A 26,477-nucleotide genomic window follows, 5' to 3' on the forward strand; every position below is an offset into this window, starting at 1 on the left:
ACCGTGCAAATTTGAGGGTGCATCTCTTGACTTGATTAATGTCATGGGTCTGAGTGATTGCTTTTTTTTACCCTAATTAGTGATTTCAAAGGCACTAAATTCCAGGTCAACTAAGTGATATTTTCAACATTTATTGGACAAAACTAGGGCACTTTTAGTAGAAAACTTTCAAGGATATAAGCCACACTGAAGCCTGGAGGGTAAAACTCTGCTGCTGTATTACTCGAGACTGACAGTTTTCATAACATCTGAACATAAAAGTATAAAAGTGCATTTTTAGGACAAATTCAAACATAATCTAGTTGCACAACTCTTTTCCCATGTGTCCCCCTCCCTAAAATGTATTTTTCTGATAGATGTTTACCCCTCCAGTAACAGCACTCTCTCTTAATGCAACAAGATGGCTGTTCCCTGAGTCTGAAATACCTCAACTGCCCTGTGTCGCCTGGTAGCCAGTCCTGCTACGCCTGCAGTAACCACACAAGTCCATCCAAAATATTAGCATTGATTCAGAAAAACAAAGCAGAGTTTTCTTTCTCAAGTGAATGCAATATGCTTCTGTACTTTACCCTGAGGGAAACAACGTGAACTAACATGACATGATAGAAGGAGACAGCCAACCTTACTACTGTTACAACTCTTTGCTCTGGTTATCTTAGTTGTTTTCGTGTCGTGTAAAGGTCGAAGTGGAGTTGGATCAATGACGAACCTTAAATGATCTGTGATGACACATAAGCTGTGTCCCAATGTAAGGAGAGGATCAGACTTTAATGTAGTGTCAAAAATGTGCCTCAATATGGACGACATCGCTGGTGTTTAAAGCCCTTTATCCATAAAACACTGGATAAGATGGTGTTGGGTTTTTTGCAAAGGTGCATTTTGACATTGTGGTAATTCTAATGCTCGCATTAAACTTCTATCCATCGATTATCTATACTGCTTATCCTTTTGAGAGTCACTGGAGCCAATCCCAGCTGACGTTGGGCAAGGGGCCAGCGTATCACAGGAACCATTCACTCTCAAATTCACACCTACGGTTAACTTTGAGTCTCCAATTAAATTAACCCCAGTCTTTATGCATTTGGACTGTGGGAGCTGGGGTGCAGTGAGAAATCCCACACAAACACGTCGGAGAACAAGCAAACTCCACGCAGCAAGACCCCGGATTCAACTCAGGAACCTTTTTGCTGTGCTAAGTATACCACACCACTGTGCTGCCCCGCTTTTAACTTGCCACTGGTAGTTTGAGGACACTGTACTGGTTTTACACATCCACATTTTCTAAATTGTTGTCTGTCTGCCAACAGTTTAGTCTCTGTGAGGGTCGACTATCTCATGGGAGGAGGAGGTCCTGTGGTGGCCTGCGTCCTTTGGAGGTTCCACACTCAGCCGTGTGAACACAGCAAGTCAGCTGGTCTTGTGGTGAACATTAAATTCCTTTTCCGTGACTCCTTCACTTACAGAGTTTCACACTTAAGTCAACTGCCATACATGCAAATATGTGTCCGGTCCTCCTCATCTGCATTCCTGCTCTATCCTGTTGACACCTAGTGTATGATCAGCTTCAGCAGCAGCAGCAGCCGCAGCAGCAGCTCGGCCTCTCCTGTTATGGTGCCAAAATAAATACCATTCCTTCATTTGGTCATGTGCTGGCCCATGAGAAGAGACTCTCACCCAACCCGGCCTGCCCCCCCCTCATCCCCCCTCAGCAGGCTTCCTCTCCCAGGATGGGGACAAGAATACTAACATCACCCGTCTGCTCTTAAACTGGGTCACCAAAACAATAAACCACTTTATCTCAGGTCTGCTGCTTTATTTCCACAGGCACTTGCCATGGACATTTTAGAAATGTCCACACTGCAAACAGGGCTGCTGCCGGAACTTCAAGTGGTGCAGGTGCTGTTCAGTTTACAAGTCAAGTGCAACTGCATGCAGAACAGCAGGTTAAAAATACACTGAATACACAGAAGTGAAACTGCGATTGATCTTAGATCTCAGCACTATTCTGATCAAGCAACGTGTTCGACAAAATCCTGCGGTTGTTTAAGCAGCTTCAGTTTCAATAAAGGCGACCGGCACGTCCTGATTTTGACTATTTATAATTTTCCTTTGGTAAGAAGCAAAAGGCAAAATAAAAACACACAAATGGACATTGATAATATGTGGTTGAGAAGCTAGTGGAGAATAACTATAGAAGGTTTGCGAATCATGGAGGTGCATCTGAAAGCTGAAAAACAAAGAAAGGCGATGCTATTTCCTAATTTACAAAAAGGGAATAAGAAAGACAAAGTGTTTATTTTATAGTGTGCGATCGAAGAGCTTGATTCTGTATCTTCAGGCCAGAGAAAAAAACACTTTGCTGAGGCCCAGCTTCAACTTTAATTTCGGATGAAGTCTAAATCCCTGCGGTTGAAATGTGTGTTTTTTTGTATTTGCAACATCCTCAAGTCAGACCACTTGTTCACACCCCGCTCTCCCTATCCTCTGATCAATCCTGTGACAGAATTCACAAGACAGAAAATGGCCATGAAATAATAAAACAACAGATAACAGCTTAATTGTAGGATGTCACATTTGTTGACACATGAGTGACACATGACGGGCGTTCTGTTTTTAGGGAAGAAAGAAGAAACAGAAAAGCATTTCAGAATCTTTTTTATGGCTTCATGGAGGAGGTGTTGGCCAAGGTCTTTTTCTTCTTCTTCTTTTGAAATCAGTTTTGAATTACTGTGCTATTTAAAGCACATAACACACAGTTGTCTCCTTATTCGCAGAGCATCCCTCTCCTCAGAGTGTTTAAGTGTCCTTTCATTAACAATCCCTCATTTCTTCTCAGTGGAGGATTGCCAGGGCTCAACTCCACACAACATCCTTCACACGTTCTGCAGTGATGAGCCTCATGGGGGGGAGGGCATGATGTCACTTCCAACCAATAATAATCACCCAGCATCACAGCTATCCTCCCTGTCTCTGGGTCGCCTAGCAACACCACGGCTTTCCCCCTAAAGAGCTGCTCCCCCCCCCTAAAGAGCTGCTCCCCCTTGTCCCCTGGCGTTTTGTAAACCATTTGCCTTGTATCGCCGTTGTAAGGGATCCAAACTCTCTCTCACACACACACACACACACACACACACACACACACACACACACACACACACACACACACACACACACACACACACACACACACACACACACACACACACACACACACACACACACACAGCAAAGAATCATGTGACTTACTTTGAATATTTACTGCTGACTAACAAAGATCAAGCTCTCAACACTTTTTTTAAATCCAAAGCTTAGATTAAATTAAGCAATGATTATCAGACTTGCTGTGTGTTTGGTTTAAAGGAAGAATCACACTCAAGACGAAAAGGACTTCCTGCTTAGCTCTGCAACTCCAATGTGCAAACACAACGAACTTCCATAGCAACACTCACAGAAAAAACTCTTACATGCGAGTTCTGTAATGGCCGAGAGGAATAACATTTACACAAGCTCATCCTCACACAACTTCACGTTAATAGAGACACACAACAGGTTATGTAATCTCCTGGATAGTAGTTCTGCCAAGCATATAAAACATTTGTTGTAGCCTCGGGTTGTTGTTGTTCCTATACAAAAACCATCCGGTGGTTTTAAAGCTAAACATTTCTGAAGTTGGCGACAGAGGCACTATTATGGAGAGACAGTCTGGGAATGAGATGAAATGCAACGTTTTTTTTCCTGGTGAAACAGACCATTAACATGACGATATTGGTTTTGTTTTTGCCACTTAAGATTGAAGAAACTCAACATATTTAAGGGGCTCCCATAAAGTAAAAAAGAATCAGCAGGTGTGGTTTAACAGCTTCAGAGATCCCAGCCCCCATAATTCTTGACTTTTTATTATTCTTATTATAAAGGATCTCGGGATTGAAAGTCAAAATTAAATTTTCTTTATAGCTATGTTTTTTTTCTTTGCACGTGTGAAAGACTCTGCATGCTTTGACTCTGCCCATTAACAACTATAAACACTTCATTTGACTGATTTCTGAAATGCTTGAAAAAAATGTCATATGCCATAGTTGTAAATGAGCATACCCTTGGCCTTATGAAAACCTATCAAAGACCATCCAATGTTTTCCGCTGTGTTTCTTTAAAGTCAAACAATAGTAATACGTTTAATCATGATATTTATGGCATAATAAAACTAAATATCTGTACTGTAACGGCATTTTTGTGTAAATACTAACCTATGCCTTTCTTCCATCCATCTAAAATGTACAAGCGGAGAGGAAGCCTTAAAGCTACATCTGGTAGTATTGAACATGTCCCCTGACAATATCTACTCTAATGTCATGACACTGATATGTCTCTTAACAGTGTCTCTACTACCCAGATCACATGACCTCATAATGCTCAATAAACAAATGTTGTGCAAATGCTTTTCCTCCTCTCCTTCCTCTCTTCCAGCCATTTAGATACTAGGTTTTATGAAGTGTGTCTCTACTACTAGTAACATCTTTCTCTTTTGTTTTCTAAAATGGTTGTAATGTGAGTCAGATGCCTGGATATTTGTAATCAATGTGTCCTAATGCAACTAGATGTTAAAGGTTAAGTGAAAACATCGACCAGCTACTTACGCTGTGAGTAAAGCAGAATCTGCATCTCGAGCAGGGCACAGGTGAACAGCTGAAGAACGTTCTCCACCCCCAGCAGAGTAAACATCTCACCCATGGCAAAGTCAAAGAGTGGCAGCTCAGATGTGCTCGGCCTCTGACACACCACAGGCCCGTAGACGCCTGAGAACTTGAGGGATCGACCGGAGGGAGGCATCGGCACTTCGTAGAGGATGTTGTAGATGTAGCTCTCGAGCGGGAGGGGTGGGGGCTGGGGGGAGGACACAGCCTGGTGAAGCTGCTGCAGCACCTTCCTGCTGGCCTGAGGGAAGGCCATGGGTGCTATCAGGCAGATGCACTTTGACACGTACAGCGTGTCACGGCTGATGTCATATGAGTTGAAGCGCTGCAGGCGGGAGATGGCGGGTGCAGCGTGGAGCATGGGACGATGATGGGGCGGTTGGTGCCGGTGCTCCTCGAGTCCCTGTGGTGAGGTGGGAGTGTGCAGGATGTCGTACTGCTCTGCATTGTGCATGTGGTAAAGAGTCTGCATGGCACTGCAGATCTGCTTACTGGTCACCTCCTCGAAGAAGGTGAGGGCGAAGCCGTAGGTCCGCGAGCCGTCCTCTCTGGTGATGATAAAGGAGTGGAACTGAGGCTCCCGGGAATCGACCTGCGTCCTGAACGCCAGACCCTTTGGCATGCAGAGCTGTGAGACGACAGACAGAGTGCAGAGTGAGAGGGATAAAAGACATCAGAACACAATGGGAAAAGAGAAGATGTTTAACAGACTACATCAGCACATTATGGCTGTCATATTGAAAATGTCAGTTTCTTAGAGTTTGATGACAACATTCGTGACATGTTCCTGTCTGCACAGTAAGTACAGAGATGGAGTTAAAAGGTGATTAGCCTAGCTTATCATTAAGACTGCAAACAGGGGGAAACAGCTGGCCCTGCCAAAAGTTCAAAGTTATACTTACCAGCATTACTTACTAAAAAGTATTTTGTTTGTTTATTGACAGTTTGAGATGTTAGAGAATGCAACTATTGCTATTGCTGTTATTACTAATGCTCCTACTACTGTATAAGTTGTCTGGAATTACTACAAAGTTCAAAAAGGAGTTACAGCACAACTACTATTGCCTTATTCATACTACATAATTTTAAGCCAGATTTTCCACAAAATGACAAATTTTGGAAATTGCAGACACAAGCCCCCGATCGTGGAACCGAGTCTGTAAGACTCCCAATCACCAGAGAGCCAACACCTTTGAAAGTTGTGTCGTCTGAACTTGGTATAAGGACATATTTTCAAAAATGTTCGAAACAATCAAACTAAATTTGATATTTTTCTTTTTTTGCATGCTGGTATTATATATAAGCAGTGGAACACATTTCAATGCATTAAACTTATAGATTCAGCCATGCTATTATTCTTTAAGAATGAGGTTGGTGTGTTATAACTGTAAAGAGATCGTACCATGCCAACTGCATCCTGGTCGAATGGATTCCACTCGACATTTTCTGGATAATGGGCTAGAACTTTGGATTTGAAGGTTCTCCGCAATGGACTCTGCTCAAAATTCTCACCTGAAAGTCAAACAGAGAGAAAGAGAGAGAGGGAGAGAGGGCGAGAGAGCAAAAGCACAAATAAGACAAGCACCCAGCGCACGTGTCCAGGTGTAAAAATAAAAACATTTTGATCAGAAGCAGGTGCCAGGCACAATTCCAGGAAGAAGAGCGAGTCAGCATATTTGTCTTGGGAGGAAGATTGTATTGCATCATTTAAAGCTGTCATCTGCATTCTGTTCTAGAGAGTAATCGAGTAAATATGATGATGAAGATGGCATCTAATAGTCCAAACAGATTATCAACCAAACTTTATAACTCTTAATGCTTCCTGACAGCTTTAATGGCAATACAAAACAGCACAGAAAATAATCAATCATAAAAAAGACAAACTGAGTTGATTTGAGCCCAGAGTAAAGCAGGAGTGATGCACACACCAAGGCAGCACTGAAAAGTCATTCAGAGTGTAGGGGGAGAGTAAACATTGACCAAGCAATGCCAGCACAGGCAGCGCTGGATTCGTGTGTGTGAGAGAGAAACAGAAGCAGTGATTGTCAAACATCAGCTCGTTCAGCTACTGCTGGAGGAAGTGAGAGATGGAGGGAGGGAGGGAGGGGGGGAAACCAGGAGGAGAGAAATCAGAGTGCGCAAAACAGAGAGGGCAAGTCCCCACAACCTGTGCAGAAAGCAACTGTGGAAACTCAAAACTTGAAGGAACAAAAGATAAGAAATTGTGCCAGGTTAAAGGCTGAAGGGTTAAAGCTGAGTTCAGGTTAAGAGGGGTAGGAGTGTGTGTGGTGGGAGGGTTACCTTCGTCTGCATTTGCCAATTTTCCTCTGGCCCCACCGAATTTAGTAGCCTCTATATACTGGCATAAAGCTACACAACAAATAAAACAAAAATATAATTACAAGCCTGGTTCTGGACTGGTAGAGCATCACTTCTCAGTTTGTGCAGACACATCCTGACAGCTCTGTCCTCAGAACAAGCTGCACGCAGATGTGCATCTCTGTCAGGTGGGTATGCAAATTCAAGCCAGCAGGTGGCGTTATGATAAAAGATTAACTTGTTTTGTGTCTAGTTTCTTCTCCTTGTTCTTCTGGAGATCACATATATATCCATATCATAGACTGTATATAAAGATGGACGACATGTCGGCATCCCAAAAGTGAAACCAAAGCATCTTGATCGCCCCCGGGTGGCTGACTGAGACTGGTTTGCATTTAGTCCAGTGCCTGTACTGATGGGCGGGACTTCAATACCATTCAGCACAAGATGGCAATGTGCGTATCCGGGATATTTTGGCTTAATTTTGGGATAGTCGGGGGAAGTGTCATCCATCTTTATACGCAGTCTGTGATCCATATTGTTCTGATATGGATTATCTTCGAGGCTTTGAGCTAATTGCTAATGTTAGCATGCTAATATGCCCACACCGACAATGCTAAAATCCTCACATTTAACATCTTTAACATAGCGTAAGAATTTCAATTATCAAACCACAGTTTCGCCGACTCATACGTTTTGTATATTATATACCATGAATATCACACTGCTGTAACTACTCACTGGCACACAAAATGTATATTCATCCGCAGCTTTAAATAGTCACAGATGAATACACTCTTTAGTTCTTTTTAAACATTTGCTAAACCTCACAGTGCCTAATTGTTTAAGAAATTATTGGGTGCTTTGATTCTTGAAAACATATATTTGAGGCATTCATTATTCAAATTACAAAGTAGACATGATTGCTGATTGCTATAGACGATCTCCAACTGAAAAACAAGACATTCTTGTATATAAAGTGTGGCAGATTGATCAAATGTGTGTATCCATTAGTAGACTGTGATGGGTTAAACTCTACAGTGAATGGCCTCTACTGTGGACTGACTATCCCTGGAGCTGGATTATCTAACATTTTACATCAAAGAAAGCCTTTATATGGAGCCGTGCAACGCTTTTTGCTGTCCTCTTGATGCAGGACATTTGACAAGCACCGATAAAACAGTCCTGCTGGCAGAAACATACAACCATGCAGCATGTCAAAGCCAAATGTGTGCTGACAAACATCAACTCTTTTCTATTTCCACCATGTCAGCTTCAAACCAAAGCTGCTCTCAGGCTAATGCAGCCTTGTGAGATGTGAAACCAGGACTTTCCTCACACAACCTTTTACAGGCAGTGTGGTCAGGGATGAGAAAAATCCATTTTCATCGCTCTTATGAAACGTCTCAGTGGTGACACAGACACACAAGGCGATAAACTGACTCATCTCTCCACCCCAAAGATTACAATCGTTCTCTCTGTTGCTTTTGTTTGAACTACACATTTATGTTAAATCAGGGATTTTTCTTTACTGTGAATTCTAATTGTAACTTTTAGAATGAAAAGCATCGGAGGGGCAATGCATACCGTGTACATGCTCTGTAAAACCCCAATGAGTCAATGCTAGGTTCTGTATATTGTAGAAATGGCATCATCAATAGGTCAATTATACCATATAGTAACTGGACTGTGTTTATATGGTGACGATGACAAATATTATTAATAATTGATAAATCTAAATAATCTGTTGATCATGTCTCTAATGTTATTGTTTGCAAAAGTCAATGCATTACTACACTATATGACATGATTTTCTGATTTCCTAGTGCATGATTTCCTACCATATGATCATAAATTACTTTTGTGATCTATATAAGGTTTAGGTTGTGTCTATGGTCCTATAGGATACAGAGATATCTTGAAAATTCACACAAACACACACAGGTGCAATAATGGTGCTGTCTTCAGTCAGGTAAGAGCCCAACAATGTCCGACCACAAAATCTATTAGCGATTCAGATATCAGGTTTATTTTCCCCGACCAAACAGTGAGAACGATGTCGAGTAAGTGCAGTCGACACATCCAGACAGGAGGTGCTGAGTGCAGCAACAAACTGTTTCACATTAGGTAAAGTGAGAAAGATCCTAGCGAGGGAGTAAATGTCTTGAGGATTAGGTGGTTTAAACGGCCGGCTACTTTCGTATGCAAACTGCCCACAGTTTCGGAAACTAGGCCAGGAACGCGACTCACGTTGATGTTGTTATGATTAGAAGGAATTTTATTAGAAGGCGTTTCATTTTGCTGACATTGTACTTTCTCCTTGTTCTTCACAGCAGGCTCAAGTGAAAAATGTTTCATCCAACACAGGTGATTGCTTCGGCAAACGTCTTGCATGCTAATTAGAAGCTAACCGTCGCGCGTGGGGAGTCGACTCAGCACCAGCAACCTCTCAAGTGTAAACATGTTATTGATTTTTCATATTCTTTATCAAATAGCGCTGTGATGCCATTAGAGCGTGGACCGGTAGCAGTGGGAGTAGAGCGTCAGCTTTGGCATCATGCTGTTTTTTCTAAGCCAGGGACCACTGGCAGCTGAGCAGCTCCCCTGTGCTAACACCCTCACACCTCCTGTAGCATGGCCCACTCTGCTCAGACAGAAACGGATGTACCACCCTAAAAGGAGAGCTGTAGTCCACTCGACAGCCTGCAGCAGAAAGTGGCGAAGACTCCGCTAACGCTTCAAAAAAGCTCAACAGCAAAAACATCAACACTTGTTCACCCAGAGGACCCAGTGCTGACAGGACATGATCGCTCACTTACAGCTTCAACTCACAGTCTTCACAGTGTATACTCGCAGTGGACACAATGTGGGGTTTTCTCAATGGAGGACAACATTTCTCAAATAGTTTCCCAGATTTTTGATTTTTCAGTTGTCACAGTGTTGAAAAAGGTTTTTAAGATACTTCTACATTTTAGATCTTGAGTTATGAGTGAATCAACAGAAAAATAATCGGACTATTCAGATAATTGATTAATCTTATGATACATTTTTCTAGGAAAAACCACAATTGCTGGTTCTGGCTTTTCATATGTGACAAACAACTATTTTATATGATAACAAACTAAATATTGGGCTTTGAACGGCTGGTCAGACCAAATAAACTATTTCATTTGAGATTAACAATGAATGACAGTGATGTTGGTGTGCCAGTTTTCATTAGTCTAAAGTAGAGCTGCCACTAACATCACTGTCATCCATCATTTACATTTGTGGTTAACACCATTCACAGGCGAGCTGCCAAAATTTCAGCATCATGTTTCTTTGGAAGCTTTCGGCAAAACAGTGGTTTGTTATCTATTTAAGAGGGAATTCCAAACATCACACTGAACCAGTTGGAAACCAAAATACTGTTATACAGAGGCTCAGCGTGGTTCTTGTTCTTGCTCTTCTCACAGCTACTATAACATCTGTACAAATAAGAAGGCAGCAATTCTCAGTTCAGTGCTTAGGAAACAGTCCCTCTCACCCCCCAACCTGTTAATGTTACATCATATAGTCTTTAAACATCTACATTATAAAGTTGGGTATTTAACCTAAACCATCAGATCATTTTATTTTTAAGTCTTTCACTACTTTACCCACTGCCATTTGTTTCTACCTCCGTAAAAAGCCTGAATTTGAGAATCAGTGAGATGAGAACTGCAAATATCAAACACACGTTACATGACAGCCTGAAGGTTCAGCTCACCAAACGTCTGTTAGCAACCACGGGGTTGGTCTTCAGAGAAACTTAACAAACAAAGACAACCCACAGTCTTTTAGACAAGAATGTGCAGGTTTAATTACTGTGAGGTGACGGGAAAGAATGTGAACAGTCACGTTTCAGGAGAAAATCTAAAGGTACCATCATAAAAGTCTTATTCATACAAGGATCAGCACTGATGAGAAAGAGAAAGAGACATTTCTCCAAAGGGAATGAATGAATAACCCTAACCCTTACTCGAACATTGACAGTGTCCTATGTAAGCTTGAGTTATGTGAACCAGTTCGAACAATTTCAACATAATTTCTAACAAATCGTGGTTTGTCTATATTTTATCATGGAAAACCAAACCTATACTGCTACTGTTCCCATAGACAAGAAGCCATTCAGGGGTTAGAAAAGAAAAGCTGCACTTTGTATTGTCAGTTTGCTCAACACTGTAAAATCTTAGCTCTCCTATTGGCTGTTTATTGTCGAAATGCACCATGGGGGGTGTAGTAAACGTCATCAATAAGCTTGTGATATATTTAATCAAAGAATCACATTGTAGAGATGATTCAACCAGGAGAATTTCATGTCCTTTACAGCCACAGACGAGCTCCACTTGTGAGCCGCATAACATCGTCTGTTGGGAACATAGATGGGGCTTTTAATTCTGGAAGCAGAAATAGCCTGAATTGATTCATTAAAAAAAATAATAAAACCGCCCCATGAGCCTAAAGGGCAGTATTTTCTATCATTTCTATCGTTTCCCAGATACAATTTCAAGCAAGATGCTGTAAAAACACTGACAAGGGAGACTTTACATGCCCATAAATACACAACTCTGGAGTGGAAATATGAAAAAGCATATTATGCATTTAAAGCTAGCTTGCACGTTGAGCCATTGATCCTCATTTGTTTGCAGAGTAGGATTGGGGAGGGGAGCGAGGCTGCCTGGAGATTTCAAAAGGATATTTAGCATTTGAATAAGCGGAGCCTGTGTACGAGTGTACTTATGTCCCTCAGCTCCCTGTGTTTCCAGTGTGGCCTGTGAGGCTGCAGGGTCATACATATGCTAATCAGGTCCTCACTGCGCTTCAAGGAAGTTTCCGTCCTGTCTTTGTGTGTCACTGTACACGAATCACCGCTCCATCATGTTCAACATGCTTCTGTTGAATCACAAGAGGGTTTAATGTGGATCATTTCATTCATTGTTTTTGGAAGCAAAATTTGAGGCCGGGCAGCTTTTATTATTTAAAACCAAATCAAGTGTATACAATCGGATTTCATTGGTTCAGTGATTTCAATGATTCCTCTGTAAGTTACGATATACTGAATACTGCTTTTTCATTAATCTATGCAGACCGAAACTGTCCTTCAAATATAACTGACACTCTTTTTTTAGTTCTGATTAATTATAGGATTGATTATTATGTTGGGGTTTATCAAACACTGGGGTCCTTTTTACGTCCATAAACAATCATGCCACAATTTCCCTAAAGCCCAAGGACTTGTCTTCAAATGTCTAGTTTTGCACAGACCAACAGCCCAGCGGTCCATCGTCCGATATGAAAAAGAAAAGCAGCCCATTCAAACAACTGTGAATTGGTAACATTGGTGGGTTTTATGACCATAAAAAGTGTTAAATGATACATTTTCTAACTGCTGACGATCAAGAAAGGTTTCAGCTCTAATAAAAAGCCATTCAATTTAATTCCACTGAGCCTGAGGTGTCCTCTTCAGATTTTTATTTTTTTTATCATTAGTCTAGATCTCAAGATATTCAGTTCACTATGTTACAAAGGAAACGCCACATCCTCAAATCTGAGGAAACATAGGTTTATTGCACAGATGTCTGCAAAATTCACACTAAATTCCTTTTTTAACTTCTCACATATTTACTGTTTCGTTTCATCGAGACACATCTTCATTTCCCAGTTCCTACCTTTCTTTTCGAAAGAATGTGGGTGCATTCTCACATGAATGACAACAGCAATATTATTTTAGTTTGAAACATCTACAGTATTTTGATTTCATGCTGAAAAGGTGAAGACAAAAAAAGCTATTACCACTTGTACTACCACATACAGTGTTGAAGATCAAGGTATATTATCTAGATTACCTTAAAGCAGCTGTTTGGCTGACGTGCTCGTATATAACCTATAAAAGTGGAATTTCCGCAGCATTTCCTCTCTTCAACTCAGAACTGAAACAGCAGATAAGGGCAAGCCCCTAAAACCTCTACAGTAAACAGCCGCGTCTTGCACGTAAGTAGGACACCGTCAGCCACGGTCGACCACAGAGTCCCTGTTAGTGCGTATCTGCAACGATTGGGTTGGTTCCAGTTGTATCTAGACCGTAAAAAGGCCTGAAGTAAATCTTATAACTGACCTTACAATAGATTTTAAATAACAGAGAAAATCTGAAACTTAAAGACTTAAAGATATTATTTGTTTAATAAGTTTAATAAGTAAATTCATATAAAAAGCTGAGAGGGAATGCCAATAAATGGGGAATTACTCAATCATGTATTCTAAGAACTTGTCTTTTCTATATTGCTGCCATTGTTCAGAACTACGCACTGACGAGGGATAATTATACACTTATGTTCTTTTTCTGTTCCCACTGATGCACGGCTGACATTTTCAAATGAATTCACTTGAGCATTTTCAAAAAGCTACATCTCCAGCAGAGGAAAACATGATCAGTGCAGATGGAGAACAACAACAGAGAGGGAAACAAAATATGCAAATCCAGATGCACCCACGTTAGTGTGGTCAGCCACTATTAGTCTGGTCAGGCAGATGCACCTGTGCTCTGCTCATGGTTGATCTCAAGTCCAAATAGAGCAAAGCATGTTCTTGAACTTCTATTCGTTTCAAGAAAATATGCACTCATCTCGTAAACGGGAAGGTGAATTAAAAAGGAAGTAAAAAAAAAAAAAGGGAAGTGCATGGGTTGAGTGTTTTTGCTTGAAGGAGTAAAAAACTTTCATTAAACCACAACAGCAACACTGCAAACCTGTCACTACCTGCTGAGTCACAATTAATCACACAGAAACAGTTTCGTTCTATTAATCACTGTGCTGTAAAAAAAAAAAATATATAGTATTCACAAGAATTTAAAAAAATGAATCAGACAAATTGGATTATTGTCAGGAGCCATTAGAGTGTAGGAGCAGTAAGAGCTTATACACCTTAACACAGTTACTAAGAACAGGCTTAAAGCTACTTCACGTTAGTAGATTTACACATGACTGTTAGCAGCAGTCTGACCTTTAGTATCAGTACTTTCCTATACTACAGTACTACAATACTGTACTTTCCTATCTCTTCCTATTACATTTGAGTGTAAATGCAGTGTCATAATTTGAGTTGAAGCTTCACTATGTCGTTGTAGAACTGATTGCTTCCTTCAAAACTCAGGGTTTCCCCAGGATATCATCTTAGAAGAAGTGATGCTGTGGAAAACCCTGACATTATCTGTGAGGGAGATGATACCAGATAATCACAAACAGTCCACAAGATCCAGATACACAGAGATAATAGACTGCCATTTGGCAATATGGATTAAAACATCTGTTGCATTGAATCTAATTTTACATTGATATATTTTATGTAAAACGAAATGAGAAACAATTTATGGATGCGATGTGAATATCATGTTTTCTCTACCTCATACATAAGAAATAACAAAATGGTATTAGACAAACAGAAAATCAAATCAAACAGAAATCCTATTAAAACTGCACCATTTCTAGCAACACTCAAAAATGTTAAAAAGTTATATTAAAACTACCAATAGTTTACTCAGCTTGGTAAAATCACTGTGCGGATAGACAAAATGACATGTCCTCACAGGATATATACATATTACAAGTCCATTATTACCAAATATTTGTATACAGTTTGGTAATTACGGGAAAAACAAGACTGTTGGTTTGATTGTTATTGATGTCCAGATTGTTTAAGAAACTACTCAATTTAAACCCCACATCACTAATTCAATTGTTATTGGATGATTTATTCTTTTGTCGTTTGTTTATTGACACACTTTTCATATGTAGCTCAACTGCTGTCCCCTGAGAAAACGTTTCACGGTAGTGCGAGCTTCGCTGAAAGGGATAAATGAAAATATGCCATCTGTTCACTTTCTATTTAACCTATAATTAGCACTATTAGTAATTAGTACCATTAGGAACTGGTTCCTGTAACTAGTAAAACTGTACCTGTGATTAGCACCAAGCTATGTGGTTCATTCCTGGAAATCAAATGTGATTTTCAGCCTGAAAAATAAACTTTGACCTATGTTGTTAGAACAAAAACAGCAGTGTTGCCATGCTGTAATCTCACTGACTATCCGTGGATCCTCAGACCTCAGTTTCCTCATGCAGATATCCACATCCTCTCAATTCACTTCAATTCACATGCAGATATCCACATCCTCTCAAATCCTCTCAGTTCAATTCACATGCAGATAAATCATGAAAGACAGAGACACAGAAACACAGAAACAGGGGGATTTAGGTGTGTCACGACCCACTGTGCTGTGTTTACGATGATGTTTAAGCTTAGTGTATTAAAATAGATGGGGAGGGGAGGGTGTGCCCTCTGTGGAGGTGACTTAAAGACGATGCTCTCATGCACAGTGGTGGTGGATGCTGTCAGGGGTCGATGATGGAGGTGGAGGTGGTGGTGGTGGTGGTGGGGGGCATGGTACATTAATAGCCTGGAGCACCTGGCAGCTTGATGCTTGATACAACCCGGTGACAGCCACTGTGACAACACCTCTCACGTGTAATTACATTGCAGCGACATCAGAGTTTAGATTTTTTTTTAAAATCAATCAACACCAGAAAGTGTTGATCACGTAAAACGGAGCAGAGCTGACGTCGATTCAATCTGATATTGAAGTGTGTGTGTGTGTGTGTGTGTGGGGGGACCGGAGGGAGATGATCGATATTTTGAAGTTAAAAATAAAAGAGATAATAATCCTGTCTGCTCCGAGCGGCACAAACAAACAGGCTGAGAGGAGAGGAGCGAGGCCTGGTGTTGTGTTTTCATATCTATAACCTGCATCCTGTGGTTATACACATGTTAAAGAACAAACAGCCACCTTGAGATGCTGTGAAAACACAAACAACAACGTTAGTATGACGATACGAGCCGCTTCCTTCTTTATTCGCCTCCAGCACCAGCCCGACGGTCACCCCCACCCCCTCCCCGAACAGCTAGCGCTCTTACCGGACAGTTCGTCGGGTTCCAGTCCGCTCTCGGTGTCGAGTCCGCAGATCACGAAATAATCTGCGAACCGGCAGGAACCGGAGCTGAAGCCGGTGGTCATTCTGAGACTGGCCCGGTGGTTCCCTTCTCCCCTCGACAGGGAGCATATTAGAGGGGCTGGGAGAGGAGGGTTCTCGCTGCCATCATGGATGCTACAGCTGCGATACTGCGAAAAAAATCACAACCGAGGCTAAAGCTAACCAGGCTGCTAGCAGCCAGCGCTAACACACACTACATCCGGCCGGGCTCCTTCACAATAGAACGCTGCAGAGAAAACACGAGCGGGTAAAAATTAAAAGTAGGTAAAAACCTGGAGATGCAGTATAATGATGTTTTTGAGCAACACATACAACACTGTTTTTATGGTTTCTCTACATACGTATGGATTATCTCAATAGATTAGTAGTTTGAAGCTTCTGTTCCTTTTTGAAGGTGAATGTAAATCTGTCCAGATTAACAAAATAAAAGCCTCATGTGGCTGACTATGGTGGAATTGCAGCAATGTTTATAGATGTGCACTATATCTGTTGACTATTCTAATTTTGACAGTGCTAATGATAATTTGATAGTAATTAATATAAAATTAATTAAAATTTTGCACCAAACCACATAAATCAATATGTCTTAAACCCTGTCTTTATCCCACATAGCCATTTAATGCCGCCTACACTGCTGTGCATTTAAAGCAAAACGTGCCAATTAGGACTTTGTTTGAAATTATATGTATTTTCTATATAAATAACCTTTTATTATGTTTTATTCAACAGTGTTGTTTATTGATTTGACTTTTAAAAAACTTTACAGTACAAAGCCAAAGAGGATGGACCCTGCTGATAAACTTTTATGACACTAAAATCTAAGTGATGCATGAAACAGAAAAAACGATTTAATCAAATCAGTATTTAGTGTGACCACCTTTTGTCTATCTTTCAACACCCACTGTTGTTCTTAATGACTGGCTGTTTGTTTGAGGTCACTCACACTGGGACCAGTTAGAGGCCATTCTGACCACATCATGTGATAGATAAAAATCCAAAGAAGTAAAGTCCCCTAAACTTTTGCTCACTACTATGTCTAAATGCTGATCTATCCCCAAACTACCATTTACTCTGAAACGTTTTAAGAATAAAAAATAAAGAGTCTACTAATTCAGCCATATCTAAACCACTCTTTCTGTTATTAATCCACAATCTATATTTCAAAATAATCCATTTGGAGTTTCCATGTACTTTTTCTGACTGAGACAAATTATCTTATTTTGAAAGAACTCTCCCTAGTTTCTAGTTACACTAACTATTTATAGTTCTACACATCTATAGAAATCAGAAGAGCCTTGCAGTCCATCAGCAGCAGCAGCGCAGCTGTAATCATCTGGCAACAATCCACAGTGTAACATGAGGCTTTGTTTGTGCATGAATCTTACACTGATTATTTATACACCACAGCCAAAGTGCAGCTACACTCACAAAGTCATCGGTTCACTTTACGAGGCTGCTTTGCTTTGAGACTGAGAGTTATTTTAAGTTACATACTTCTAGGTAGGCATCAATATTTCACCCTCTGTTTACATCATCTTTTACACAGATCATAAGGTAAAAGTCTATATTCTACCAAGAGTCCTGTAAAAAAGTGTAGAAAGTTTAGATCAGAACAGTGAAAAGCACATTGTCATTATGAATTTATCTTTAATTGTTTTATAAAGTCCTCTTTGTCCACATTAATCATCGGAATGTTGAGTTCAAATTAATCTTTTTACCAACACATGCTTTTAATATGGGATTTTTATTTTCTATTTGATTGATTCTCGTGTGTTACTCTGTCTAGTCTGTGCTTAAGTGTTTTTTTTGTTGTATTTATTTATTTATATATATATATATATATATATATATATAAAAAGGTTTTAAATGTCATTTGCTGCCCATCTTGACCAGGGCTCCTTGGCAGAGGAGATGTATCTTAACAGGACCTTTTGGGTTAAATTAAAGAATAAACAAAGACAGGGTTTATATTTAATTATTCAAAGACTAGTTTCACAGCATTAGGCACTTATTAAGACAATGCCCTCACATGTCAAAGAAGAGAAATAGTTCACTTTGATCATATCTAAAAACTGATCCCGTTTTTCTAAATTCATAAAAAAAATATTTTTAATATTTGTTTTGGTGTTTGAAATGACTATAAATTCCCCCGATAAACATATTTAATAAGCAGTCACACTTGAACATTATATGATGTTGAATGTCATGTCCTTAAGAATCATTGGAATCAAAATTATTTGCTTTTTGTAGAGAAAGAAACTGAGTGAATGAGCAATGGGTCAGATTAAGAATTTTGAGAAAATCATAAGATAAAATTAAACAGATAAAATTGGACATTTAGTTGACACTGCTGCCCCCTGCTGCTCATACTTAGTAACAGCAACAATTCTTCATCCGTAGTAATAAGACAGGTTTATAATTAATAAGACAATGAACCTATATAAAACAGTATCATCAGACATTGAATAAGCCCCTTAGTGAATAATCACGATTTTTAATAAGCATTAAGTTATTCTAATGTCAGACGTTTTTTTCCCCCCTTTTTATGCATCAATGACGTGAATTCCGAAGTTTGACAAACTATTCATCATATAGAATTTAATTTTGTAGTAAGTAAATTTTCTTGATATTTCACTGCTGCAGCATGATTAGTTCCAAACTCTAAACTCTCAGGAATCAAATCAAATTTTCAAAGAATTTTAATGATTCAATAAATATATATATATAAAAAAAAAAAAAAGGTTAGATGGGACGTAAATGTGCATCTGTAAACACTTCATACTGCAACAAATCCCTGCTAAGTACAAAATAATACTATTTGTATTAATATTTGAAATGTTAACAGAGGGTTACACAAGGAGAACCTCACAACATCTTTAACAGGGGAAGCGGATAAAGAAAAGCAAGGAGAAAAAAAACAAATCTAACTACCGTCTTTCATTTGACGGCAGATTGAATATCATGGAGTTATATGAAGATTATCTAGCTTGATTAAAATAATAAGAAAAAAAACATTTAGGGCCAGTTTATAGCATTGAGTCATTGACTTCATCACCTCATTAAAATGTGCAGTTTCCAAGATAACAATGGTCTTCAGGTAAACAAGAGCAGGTCCTGCATAATCCAATTCAGGATGAAATCGTATGAGAAGAGTTAATGTTAAGATAATAGTAGCCTCCCATAGTAGAACTGAAGTTTTACAAGGTTAATAGTCTTACAGTAGTACGCTGCAAATCTGTTGAATATTTAAGACATTAAAATAAAAACATGAAATCTCAAAATGCACCAAACCAACTGTGACTAAAGAATGTGCAGTTTTAAGAGATTAAATAAAAGATTTACCCTCATGTACAATCACTGCATCAACTGTCCAGAAACTTTTTTAAGCAACAGCAATAAGTTACCAGGGTACACACGCAAAAGAAACATCTAAATGAAAAAGAAGAAGAAAAAAACAGTAATCTTTCATAGCACAGGATGAAATGAGCTGAGGACATAAATCAGGCATCGTTATACTTTTCTGCTGGTGAAGAATGGAAGCAGTGAAAGCAAGGTAAGTCTGTTGGCGGTTTATTTGAGGGCACTGGTGCATCATCCTCGACACGGACATCTCCAGTTCTACACTGGCACAGCAAGAGATGTGGGGCGGAGACAAATATACACAATCTGTGTAAAGCATTATGATCGCCATCACAAATCCTGAGAGCCCATCTAAAACGCGACCTTTGAAATTACAGACCTACATGAATTGGCTTTTCACCAACTTTGTGGATTTCTACTATCCAGCCATTAACTGTTTGGAGCAAATCTGGACTGACACTGGGCGAGAGGCAGGGGGCTCCCTGGACAGGTCGCCAGCTTCATAGGGCCAACACGTATACAGTGACAAACAACCATTCACACTCATTTAGAGTCTCCAATAACCTATAACCTCAACCTGTATGTCTTTGGACTGAGGGAGGAAGCCTGACAACCTGGAGAAAACCCACGCAGACACGGCGAGAACACGGAAACTCCATAAAGTTAGGCAACAGTGCTACCCGCTGCATCACTGTGCATGTGTTGGTATAATCCATACCAACTTCCTCATTAAAAACACCCATTTGAATTGAGCAAAGCTTAGAGTTTGGCAATCTGCATCTTGGATGTTCTGTGAGGAAACAACCACAGTGTAGTCACAGTAGCTACTAATATGAACAGAAACAGGTTCAATGTGTGAGGGAGTTGTGAGGCAGTGGATCCAGGCACCTTTCAAGGAAGAACATGGGAACTCACCTACATGTCCACAAAAGAAGCATTTACTGAGATCGGTCATTCGTCACCGCAGTTACATCCTTTCCTCAAGCTGCGTACATTTGCCGAGTCAAGCACCAGTATCAAAACGGACTTAAAAAAAAACACAACACTTTCAACAGTAGTGTGACAGTTATTGCTGTGGTGGCGCACATCATTGCGTTGACATAAGACACAAAAGAGTCAAAATAAATATTAAAAGAGGGAAGTGGACTTTCAAAGGTGCTACAAATAGGACAAAGTAACCGATATGCTACTGCCAGACGGAAGCTGTTTGCAAAAGCCTGAACAAGGTAATGATGACGTTGCTTTCAGCAGTTTCCCTATGAAAAGAAGGTCCTATGAAACAACTGGTAAGAATCGGAATAATGTGTTTTACTTCAACAAACTACAAGTAGCACCTTTAATTGTCTGGCAAGAATCATGATAATAAGCAGTGATTATATAAAAAAAAAAATGCAATGTGCCATAATCAACAAAATAATTCACAGAAACAACCAAAAAAAAAACTTGTGCAAGCAGCGGCCAGTTTTTTTTATACTTTACTCAACATCAGGAACGACCCACCACTGCATGCATTCTGAAGTCAATGAGTGCTCGTGCCAGCGGGCAGAGATTCTCCCACTAGCACCACACCAGTCCCAGCAGCTACTTGGGCGAGAGATGCATGTTCCTGAGCTGAGTGAAGGGGGTGTTGGGATCAGCCAGCAGATGAGGTTCTGAGGTGTTTACAGTGATCTACTCTAGTTTCTGCTGCAGCTTCTTCTGGAAGCAGACGGGCAAGATGGAGAGCACGGCGAGGACTCCGAGCACGGCCAGAGAATTCCAGGACACGGCCTCGCCAGCGGTGGTCAGTTTGTAGAGCGTTGTACCCGCGTTGATCGCTACAAAAGATGGCGGCGCCACTCCTGTGAATCAATCAGGTGGAACACAGGTGAGTCACTGGCAACACATGACACCAAATTAAAACAACAGAAGGGAGAGAGTCTTACCGAGAAAGGTACCGATGAAGAAAACCCCCAAAGGCACATTGATGACAGGTGAGGTGATGTTGATGAACCAGTTGGGAAGAAAGGGTGTTATCCTCAGGAAGATGATGTAATTGATTAGATGATCTCGATGCTTGTCGACCTATGGGCAAACACCATGAGCAGAAGGTTTTTTAAGGCTCAAAATATTCTAATACAATACATCATAGTTTTTTGATATATTTGATCATAAGCTGAATACTTTTGATATTTCGGTTTGATGGTTGAATTGAACAAGAAATGTGACACTTGGCTCCTTCACTTTCTAATGAACCAAACAATTCCTTAATCAAGAAAATAATAAGATTAACTGGTATTGACAATAATCATTAATTGAAGCCAAACCTTTGTCTTTGTAGTAATTATAGAAACAGTAATATGACATTTTACAAGACCAGCAACTCTTTTAGGTAAAACTTCAGCCTTGAAAGTCACTCACACAGTGTCAATAAAAACTGGAAAATGAGCTAAAACTGGTGTGTTTTACATGAATAAAACATTACATTACACAATAATCAATCAAATCTAACACCTCAAGGAGAAAACTGCTTTTACTAAGATTCCTTCAGTTTACCGTACATCTTGTGTTACAGCTCTTACCTGCTGGGACCATTTCTGTGCTCTCTCTGTGAGATATTTATAGACCACGGGTCTGCCCACCAGATATGACAGCATATAGCAGAAGGAAGCACCGAGGCCAGAGCACTGCAAACAAATGAAACACATGATTACTAAGTGAAGCTCACAAAAAGGAAGAGAAGACCACAATCTCAAGTTATAAGTGTGTGCATGTACATAAGCTAATGTAGCCTTGGGAGAAGTGAAGCCAAGCCTTTCTTAACACTTGAAATGTGTGTATTTACATCCCCTTTTGCAAGGAAAACATTTCAGCACACGACTGTTCATAATGCAAGGCAACAATTGTTTTCAATCACACAGTTCATACTGTTCTTACTCACCAAGCAGACTAAGAAAAGAGCCAAAGGGAAAGGGTAAAGATACCCAGACAGGATGCTGAGGAAGATAGATCCAGGGATTGCAAATGTCTGGAGGCTGACAAAAGCGTCAAGGTAAACGACTAAACAAAAACATACAGTCACCACAAGCGGAGGAGTGTGTTAACAAATAAATCAACGGCAATAATAAATAAATCGAGCATATTCCTCGAAGCACTCTAGCCTGCTGATCTTTATCTAAATGTTTAGCAGTTAGTTCTAGTTTCTATTGTTTTTCTTAATGCAAAGGTCAACTACACTGATACCTGATCTTTTGTCTATAATTTGAGTAGCTTAATGATTGACTATCTGCCCATCCCAGCCAATGCTCACATACAGATACCACTACACAACATGAGACATGATTTAGAGCCGGTGTCATTGGCTCGATTTGAACCGTACACTGCTGACACTGTGAGATTACTCAGACCATTTCCATCTGATGGTGAGATGTTTCAGATGAATCAGATGCGGCAGGACCGGTTTTGTAAGTCCAGACATGGTGATACTTTTGAGGAATGCCTGGTGGAAGACTCCAGACAGAAATAAACAAGAGCAAGAAGCTGTCACGGGTATTTGTCATGGTGACATCCCAAGACCGAGAACCGCTTACTACAAATTATCACTGCAACCCCATTTCCTGGTGCACTCTAAAATCATTCTGAAAAGGACTTATTTTTCCAAGTCCGAGTTGTATATATTTTCTTCAAGGATACAAAATATATGTTGCAAAGTAGGCCACCAACACTTGGCTGTAGTAGGTGTCCTTGTATTTGGACAACACGGTTCCCAAAGCTTTGGCATCATCCATGTCTTTAGGGATCTTGATTTTCTCCATTTCATCACTGAAAGAAACAACAACATGATCGTCAGTCATTTACATTTTACACAAATATTCTGTTTTCATCACAATACAAACATTTTTGACAACACTAATGAGCAGAGTTTGGAAATAGCTTGCAGCTGTGTTCGTCCCTGCTGCTTGACTAATTCAGAAAGAAGGAACGTTGAGAGGCTGAGCTGCACATCTCGTTCTGACCTCATGAGTCAAACTAAACAGTCAGTGTCCCTTTCAAGGATCATGTTTCTAAAAGTCCTTTTCGTCTCTGTTGGTTAAGACTTGATCTTATCCTGTTCTGTTTTGTATAAATACATAATTCATATTTTGTCAAACTGCTATATGTCTCATTTAGTCCTATTACGTTTCAAATGTTCCCTGTCAGTCAAATTCCAGAAAAGACATTTAAAATTTTTATTTGATTATAAATATTTAGCTATACAAAAATGGATTGTTCAAAATGCCACAGTTAAGTAATTTCTCAGCTGTTTTCCCCGCCACATGTTTCCTTTTTCTACTGGAAGCTGACATTGTAGAGAGAAACAAGACAAAACGGCGAGTGAGGCTGCAATTCAGTGACCAAGTTTAACGATTTGCAGAAAGGTCTGTCGCGCTTTAACCCTGCACCAGCCCCTGCCTCTCAGTGTTTGGTGACCTGTTAACTTTAAGATTTATCTCAATGATTTTCTTTTACTCAACAAAAGAGTTTTGTGACTCAGAGTGGGGGAACTCAACTAACTTCAAGGCTCAAAACTAGAGGTCATCGGAATCTTAAATTACTTATTTTCATTGATATTATCCTAAAATAATCATTTCATTTACTGTGATTTATGTGCATCTGGTTTAGTTAAGATCATTTGATTTTTTTACATGGTATATCACTTTGTAATTGTTTTAGCATAACCTAACCCATAATAAACTTCACCAACAGTGCTCGTTAAAACAGCCCCTTATACAAGAAATCTGTCATATTTTTCTAGACAAACATGATCACCTCTCGCATATAAAAAAAGTTGAATAATTCAAAAAGCAACTTACTCCTGAAGCTCTGGGAAGTTCCTGTAGACCAGGTACATGACTGAGGCAGCGCAGGTGAAGATAGAGACCAGAATGAGGAGAGACATGCGTGTTGAGCCCCCCACACTATGTTGAGCTTCTGTGGGGAAGAAGAAAAAGAGTTTATACCTGAATCAGACTAACTAGCTACATGAGGGCCTTGTGTAATTTTCTTATGAAGTTTGCATCATTAGTTCAAACCCCACAGGAAATGAGCCTCCCCATGAGACAGACTCTTGCTGGTGCTAAGGCAGTCTGCTGTGTAATGATTTATGGAAAGGGACAACTGGAATATCTGTAATAATTTAAGAAGTCAATAAAAGATGTTATTTTATACTGTACGTAAAAATTTACTTTTTGGTTGTTACCTTAAGCACACTAGTGAAATGATACAGAAATGAATAGAGACGCCTGAGGTTAATTCCAAATAACATTAACAGTAAGCTTACTTACTATGTACCTACTTACTTAAACAAAAAACGAACATATTTACGTTTGTGAAAATGCTGTCTCTTATTAGTGTAGAATGTATTCAATTTATTTTTAGTTATTTAAGATTAATAATTGTTTTATTACAGAAAGCACTCAGTAGTGAATTAACAGGCCAGCAACCTATGAAATTAAACAAACTATAAAACTGTGATACTTTCTCAGTTTGACTTTTTCATTGACTATTATGTTTGAATGTAATTCACACCAACAAAACTCCCACAAAACCACTTTATAGGTCCTGTAGCCTTGATAGAATCAACAAGATTTGCTTCACAAAGCATCGTCACTAAACTCCGAGGGGTTTTCCTGCTCTTCCTGTCATGGTCGTGGATATGTTATGTCAGGTATTGCTGCAGGGTTTTGTTGATCAAGCAGCTCATTGTACTGCCGCCCCTTTAGAAAAGGATTTGCAACCTAAACCAAACTGTCATGCATGTAGAGGCAACTTTGTTTGGCTTTACAGTACAAACAACAGTACTACAACAGTCACAACTGATGTAAATTATTACAGGTGAAAATACAGGTTGACAGTAATATGGCCAAAATTGTTTTATTAACACAAAACTGTTTTATATTAGCAGCTAAATATTTTACTATCGAAGTCACAGTTTCATATGATAGGAAGATCTTGGACTTTGTGGACGAATTCCCCTGAAGGTTTACAATGGGAAAGAATGGAGGTTTAGATTAATTAATGTAACTACCCACGAATCTCATTCATAACATTGTTGTTGTTCTTTTGTGTGGTTTTATCTAGATGTGTGTTTAACTGTTGTACCTTTAAGTAGTTGAACAAAGGGATCTTATTATCCCATGTCACCCTTTATCCCTTTCGGCAGGCACGTCATTAGCAACAGTGACATGATAGTAAGTACATCAACAGTACTGTAGTCACAACACGTTTGAGGTACTTGTCGGTACTCGAAAATATCCATGAAATAAAACTTTAAATGTAGTAGAATACTGTTATAGACGGATGTTCTGTAATGGAGTATTTTAGCAGAGTTTAATTTCTTCTTCTCTTCTTTCAGTAGATAATCTCATCATTAAGCCTGAAACCCTCTGATCTTTGTTAAACATCCAGCTCCAAAAAACATTCAAATATTTAACATTTTGTTCTCATGCTGACTCGGGCTAATTGAATCCTATCCACAGCTCATCTAGAGCTCACTAACTCGGTTTAAAGTGTATTTTTGTAGCTGCTTCATCAAACCCACAGCGTGTGTGTGTGTGTTATTAGCTTTGCGGATACAAGCTAACCATCTCAGCCATTAACGGTTCTATAGCTCGCTGCTAGCTCCGGCTTCACAACAAACACTCAGCTAAATGAAGCCATGGTGCAAGGCTGCGTTTCGAAATCCAACTGCTCGCTTCGCTTCCCTCCGCTTTGTTCCCCTTTGAACCGAGAGGGAGCTAACAGCGGTTAGCCGCCGCAGTGTGAACCCACCTTTCAGCGCTTGGGAGTCGCTGTCGTTGGGCTTCACCTCCTCCTGGGACGAGGACGACCCGTCCGCCTCTCGTCTCTCCCTTCGCTTTTTCGCCATTTTTTCAGAGTTAACGTCGAGTTCGGCTGAAGCACCAGTGAACAAGTGTGTAGCGGCAGCAGCAGCAGCCGGCGGGTGGAGTGACTGGTGACCGACACCGGTGCAGTGACAGCCCGCTGACAGACACGTTACACAGGCTGACCTTTTACCTTCACA

General features: G+C 39.9%; 2 protein-coding genes across 5 annotated transcripts in view; both read right to left on the bottom strand.

Annotated features, from left to right (window-relative positions):
* dennd5a (DENN/MADD domain containing 5A) overlaps positions 1-16,233 on the bottom strand; it is a 32,510-nt gene extending 16,277 nt beyond the window's left edge. Inside the window, exons 1-4 of one of the 4 annotated variants that reach the window (XM_035155713.2) lie at positions 15,999-16,233; positions 6,993-7,061; positions 6,094-6,203; positions 4,635-5,319 (exon numbers count right to left, since the gene is read on the bottom strand). In XM_035155713.2, the coding sequence (XP_035011604.1) occupies positions 4,635-5,319; positions 6,094-6,203; positions 6,993-7,061; positions 15,999-16,098 (964 nt within the window). In that variant the 5' untranslated portion in view covers positions 16,099-16,233. The remainder of the gene's footprint in view (positions 1-4,634; positions 5,320-6,093; positions 6,204-6,992; positions 7,062-15,998) is intronic. The other 3 variants (XM_035155715.2, XM_035155714.2, XM_035155716.2) reach the window with 3 other exon arrangements.
* Positions 16,234-18,222: 1,989 nt separating this feature from the next.
* Positions 18,223-26,477, bottom strand: tmem41b (transmembrane protein 41B). Its single transcript, XM_035159515.2, has 7 exons — positions 26,225-26,477; positions 24,268-24,385; positions 23,108-23,236; positions 22,356-22,449; positions 21,997-22,101; positions 21,361-21,499; positions 18,223-21,276 (listed from the first exon to the last, which is right to left on the bottom strand). Exons 1-7 carry the CDS (start codon positions 26,319-26,321, stop codon positions 21,107-21,109), a joined length of 852 nt encoding a protein of 283 aa, XP_035015406.1. The 5' UTR covers positions 26,322-26,477; the 3' UTR covers positions 18,223-21,106.

The sequence above is a fragment of the Hippoglossus stenolepis genome, chromosome 1 (genome assembly GCF_022539355.2).
Source record: "Hippoglossus stenolepis isolate QCI-W04-F060 chromosome 1, HSTE1.2, whole genome shotgun sequence".
In the NCBI taxonomy this organism is placed as follows: domain Eukaryota; kingdom Metazoa; phylum Chordata; class Actinopteri; order Pleuronectiformes; family Pleuronectidae; genus Hippoglossus; species Hippoglossus stenolepis.